The sequence below is a fragment of the Salmo trutta genome, chromosome 14 (assembly GCF_901001165.1).
Source record: "Salmo trutta chromosome 14, fSalTru1.1, whole genome shotgun sequence".
Taxonomy (NCBI): Eukaryota; Metazoa; Chordata; class Actinopteri; order Salmoniformes; family Salmonidae; genus Salmo; species Salmo trutta.
Window position 1 is genome coordinate 27,163,950 of NC_042970.1, and position 5,495 is coordinate 27,169,444.

Below are 5,495 nucleotides of genomic sequence, written 5' to 3' on the forward strand. Positions count from 1 at the left end.
TTTGGTTCCAACCGCCGTGTCTTTGCGAGACGCAAAGAAGGTGAACGGATGATCTCTGCATGTGTGGTTCTCACCGTGAAGCATGAAGGAGGAGGTGTGATGGTGTGGGGGTGCTTTGTTGGTGACACTGTCTATGACTTATTTAGAATTCAAGGCACACTTCACCAGCATGGCTACCACAGCATTCTGCAGCGATACGCCATCCCATCTGCTTTACGCTTAGTGGGACTATAATTTGTTTTTCAACAGGACAATGATCCAAAACACACCTCCAGGCTATTTGATCAAGAAGGAGAGTGATGAGCGCTGCATCAGATGACCTGGCTTCCACAATCACCCAACCTCAACCTAATTGAGGTGGTTTGGGATGAGTTGGACCGTAGAGTAAAGGAAAAACAGCCAACAACTGCTCAGCATATGTGAGAACTCCTTCAAGACTGTTGGGAAAGCATTCCAGGTGACCATCTCATGAAGCTGGTTGAGAGAATGCCAAGAGTGTGCAAGGCTGTCATCAAGGCAAAAGGTGGCTACTTTGAAGAATCTAAAATCTAAAATATATTTTGATTTGTTTAACAGTGTTTTGGTTACTACATGATTCCATATGTGTTATTTCATAGTTTTGATGTCTTCACTATTATTCTACAATGTAGAAAATTGTAAAAATAAAGAAAAACCCTTGAGTGAGTACGTGTCTCCAAACTTCTGACTGGTACTGTATAACTTTGAGGAAGGCCCTTTCCTGTTTCAGCATGCCAATGCCGCCGTGCACAAAGCAAGGTCTGTACAGAAATGGTATTTTGAGATCGGTGTGGAAGAACTTGACTGGCCTTTGGGATGAATTGGAATGCCCAATGCGAGCCAGGCCTAATTGCCAAACATCAGTGCTCAACCTCACTAATGCTCTTGTGGCTGAATGAAAGCAAGTCCCTGCAGCAATGTTCCAACATCTATTGGAAAGCCTTCTCAGAAGAGTGGAGGCTGTTATAGTAGCAAAGAGGGGACCAACTCCATATTATAGCCCATGATTTTGGAATGAGATCTTCGACAAGCAGGTGTCCACATACTTTTGGTCATGTAGTGTATGTTTAAGGTCAGGTTATCAACTGTATAAAAAGGATGAATATTTACAATGCCATTATCTGACACAGAAATCAAAAACGTTGACGTCAATGGGTAAATGAAATAAAAAATTCTGTCTGTGTGCCTTCTTTTGCAATTCATCATGATACAGTCTACTCACTGTCTGACAGCAATGTTTTCTTTCATTTCAGAGTATCCCTATTAAATATTGTCTACAGACCCCAAAAGGACCTTCATCCAGCATGTACATGTGCCTTTCCGTTGTATGAGTTCAGTTAGTTTGAGAAAGTCGGCCTACGGGCTATCCGGATCACATTGTATGTATTCAGTCCTGGTGCATCGAAGCCAGGGGACAGACCACGCTTGTCAAACACATAAAAGTTAAAGAGCTGCCCATCTTGGGCCTCAAGCGAGACTGAGGCGGTGCTGACCCGCAAAACACAGGGGTACTCCTTCTCAAACACCACCCTGAACACCCTGTCTACCAGGTAGTTCAGCTTGATTGTCCGATATCTCTCTGGGATCAGGTCCTCAATCTGGGGACCAAACTGCTGCATGATCAGAACACCGTCAACCCCAGCTTTGATCTCATAGAAGGTGATGTTTCCGTAAGTGAAGAAGCCTATGTAAGGGTCTGGATTAGGGGGAGGGATGAGGATCTTTTTGGCCTCCCGGAACACCCTCTCCATTGCGGGTATGATGTGACTGTAAGCCTTGGCCACCACCTCCTGGTTTTGAGGTCTGGTGCCAGCCATCAGCACCACCAGGCCCAGCTTGAGCCTGGGCACCAGTGAGAAGGTGGCTGAGTAGCCATCCAGGTCTCCGTCTTTACGCAGCACCTCGTAGCCCAGCTGCTCATTCACCTCCCAAGGCGTGCCGGTGCGGTTGGCAAAGTAGTCCTTATCACAGCGGTACAGCGGGGTCAGCATGATCTTCAGGGTGTCGGGCTCCAGGAGCTTGCGATGGTAGGCCCCCAGCAGCATCATGGCCAGCTTGGCAAGGTCAGCGGCAGTGGAGAACATCTGGCCTGAGGGGCGGTACCAGCCCAGGTCATACAGCGGGGCTGGCTGGCCACTGGAGTAGACGCCCACAGCCATCTGGCTTTGGATCCCTGGGGTGATGTCGAAGCCTGTGTCCTCCATCCCCAGCCGGTCCAGGATGTTATCATTGATCCAGCGCTGGTAGTCCAGGCCCACCACCTTCTCAGCCATGACGTGGGCCAGTAAGGAGAAGGCTAGGTTACTGTAGTGGCATCTGCAAAACACAGAGCAGCAGAGTGGGAAGTCACTGTGTTGCTGCATTGACCCACAGGGGTGACGTAATTAATTTAACACCTGAGCCATCTATTTACATCCAAATGAGTGAAGCAAATACAGTTGAAGTCGGAAGTTTACATACACTTAGGTTGGAGTCATTAAAACTCATTTTTCAACCACTCCACAAATTTCTTTTTAACAAACTATAGTTTTGGCAAGTCGGTTAGGACAATTTTTCCAACAATTATTTACAGACAGATTATTTCACTTCTAATTCACTGTATCACAATTCCAGTGGGTCAGCAGTTAACATACACTAAGTTGACTGTGCCTTTAAACAGCTTGGAAGATTCCATACAATTATGTCATGGCTTTAGAAGCTTCTGATCGGCTAATTGACATAATTTGAGTCAATTGGAGGTGTACCTGTGGATGTATTTCAAGGCCTACCTTCAAACTCAGTGCCTCTTTGCTTGGCATCATGGGAAAATCAAAAGAAATCAGCCAAGACCACAGAAAACAAATTGTAGACCTCCACAAGTCTGGTTCATCCTTGGGAGCAATTTCAAACACTTGATGGTACCACGTTCATCTGTACAAACAATAGTATGCAAGTATAAACAGCATGGGACCACACAGCCGTTATACCGCTCAGGAAGGAGACGCGTTCTGTCTCCTAGAGATGAACATACTTTGGTGCGAAAAGTGCAAATCAATCCCAGAACAACAGCAAAGGACCTTGTGAAGATGCTGGAGGAAACGGATACAAAAGTGTCTATATCCACAGTAAAACGAGTCCTATATCGACATAACCTGAAAGGCCACTCAGCAAGGAAGAAGCCACTGCTCCAAAACCGCCATAAAAAAGCCAGACTATGGTTTGCAACTGCACATGGGGACAAAGATCGTACTTTTTGGAGAAATGTCCTTTGGTCTGATGAAACAAAAATAGAACTGTTTGGCCATAATGACTATCGTTATGTTTGGAGGAAAAAGGGGGAGGCTTGCAAGCCAAAGAAAACACCATCCCAACTGTGAAGCACGGGGGTGGCAGCATCATGTTATGGGGGTGCTTTGCTATAGGAGGGACTGGTGCACTTCACAAAATAGATGGAATCATGAGGATGGAAATTATGTGGGTATATTGAAGCAACATCTCAAGACATCAGTCAGGAAGTTAAAGCTTGTTTGCAAATGGGTCTTCCAAATTGACAATGACCCCATGCATACTTCCTAAGTTGTGGCAAAATGGCTGAGATGGCTGAGTTGGACCGACAACAAAGTCAAGGTCCTATAATCCTATAGAGAATTTGTGGTTAGAACTGAAAAAGCATGTGCATGCAAGGAGGCCTACAAACCTGACTCAGTTACACCAGCTCTGTCATGAGGAATGGGCCAAAATTCACCTATCTTATTGTGGGAAGCTTGTGGAAGGCTACCTGAAGCGTTTGACCCAATTTAAAACAATTTAAAGGCAATGCTACCAAATACTAATTGAGTTTATGTAAACTTGTGACCCACTGGAAATGTGATGAAATAAATAAAAGCTGAAATAAATCATTCTCTCTACTATTATTCTGACATTTCACATTCTGACAGGTAATTTTTACTAGGATTAAATGTCAGGATTTGTGAAAAACTGAGTTTAAATGTATTTGGCTAAGGTGTGTGTAAACCTCCGACTTCAACTGTAGGTTCCATTATATTACAAAAGGCAAATATCGAGTGAGTTTTAAATGGCACAAGGACACACACAACATTTGAATGATTAAAATGCTGGGAATGATGGGAATGACTAAGGCCTTACTTGGTGCCAGGGTCTGCAACAAGGACATCATCTTGCAGCAGATTCACTGCAGCCTGTGTTTTCCCCTTCCACAGCAGGTTAGTGGCTCTTAGTCTTCTGGGTAGACCTGCATGTGAAAATAAAATGCATTAATTTAGCTACTATGACAAATGAAGCTCAAGCCAATTGCAATTCATTTGAACCGAAACAGGGTCCTCAACTGTTATTCTAACATGTCATCTGTTTGGAGTGTCTTTGAGCGTTTAATTAAATGTACAGCTCAGAAATCAGTGTCAATGTCTGGTCTAAAACATTGAATACTCTCCTCTATGAATTATTGAGTTCAACTTTCATGCCTCAATGATCAAAGTGTGAACCTCATATTGACATAATCAAATCAAACCTGTTTGAAAGCAAGGTATTGTAGGTTTTTTTTCAATTCAGTGTTGCCCATCAATGAGTGTGACTCATTATCCCTTAGCCCTTCACATGATCTATTTCTGATGATAAGCAGATGCAGTGATAATCTAAACCATTTCTGTTACATCAGAGGTGTTTACCACCTCAGAAGGCAATTCAGCAACCTGCTTAGAGGTGACAGGGTTTGCGGTATTGTGGCATTTGAATTTAATCAATAAATAGGATCATGAACATCACATTAAAATGTAAATTTTGCTCATAATAGCATGATACTGTTAAACATTGTAGCTGAGTACATTAGGCACATAACTGGTTCCAGCTGATAGTCTTTTAATGGGTTGGCATGACATGAGTTCCAATCCCAGGAGGGAGGGGAGGGGTATGAGGTGTGTATCTTACCTGAGAGCTGGCTAGCCATCCTGCGCAGAGTGACAGAGGAGGAGCGGATCTGAACCTCTCCACTATCCAGGAAGATCAGGCCGTCTGTCACGTACTTGAGCTCAGAGTCCCGTGACTTGCCCAGAGGGTTTTTAATGGTGAAGTTATCCACATATTTCTCCAGAGGGTCATCCAGAGAGGTTATCTTCCCATCGTCCCACAGCCTGTACAGCATCAGCGTTGGGAAGATCTTGGAAAGGCTGGCAATCCTGTAGGGCATCAAACAGGAATTGACTACTACTGTATCACCCTGATTTCTGCCCAAAACTTTTTTTTAAATCATTTCAACAAACAGTAAGACAAGCACACACAAATGAATAGAGTACTATTCTTCCTTTCAGAGGATGTACTTACCCTAACATCCTTTCATTTTCACATGCACTCTCCAAACCTTTCTACACTCAGGCTTTTGACCTCACAACGTTTTCTCTGCCTCATAGCCCAGACATTTCTGCCTCACACCCCAGACATTGAGGGGTTTGGAGTTTGAAATTACAACATCACGCTATATATCT

At 44.0% G+C, this 5,495-nt stretch overlaps 1 protein-coding gene across 1 annotated transcript; it reads right to left on the reverse strand.

Annotated features, from left to right (window-relative positions):
- Positions 1-1,054: 1,054 nt before the first annotated feature.
- On the reverse strand, positions 1,055-5,227 carry LOC115207718 (putative beta-lactamase-like 1). The gene is made up of 3 exons (XM_029775129.1): positions 4,942-5,227; positions 4,144-4,249; positions 1,055-2,334 (listed from the first exon to the last, which is right to left on the reverse strand). The coding sequence occupies exons 1-3, from the start codon at positions 5,198-5,200 to the stop codon at positions 1,356-1,358; spliced, it is 1,344 nt and encodes a 447-aa protein (XP_029630989.1). The 5' UTR covers positions 5,201-5,227; the 3' UTR covers positions 1,055-1,355.
- Positions 5,228-5,495: the final 268 nt, after the last annotated feature.

Excerpts from the sequence above, each read along its gene's own strand:
- LOC115207718 (XM_029775129.1), bottom strand. The coding sequence starts at position 5,200 with ATGCCCTACAGGATTGCCAGCCTTTCCAAGATCTTCCCAACGCTGATG. Across the intron at positions 4,250-4,941 it reads GATGGCTAGCCAGCTCTCAG|GTCTACCCAGAAGACTAAGA; the intron begins GTAAGATACACA and ends TTTCACATGCAG. Across the intron at positions 2,335-4,143 it reads GTTGCAGACCCTGGCACCAA|ATGCCACTACAGTAACCTAG; the intron begins GTAAGGCCTTAG and ends TGTGTTTTGCAG.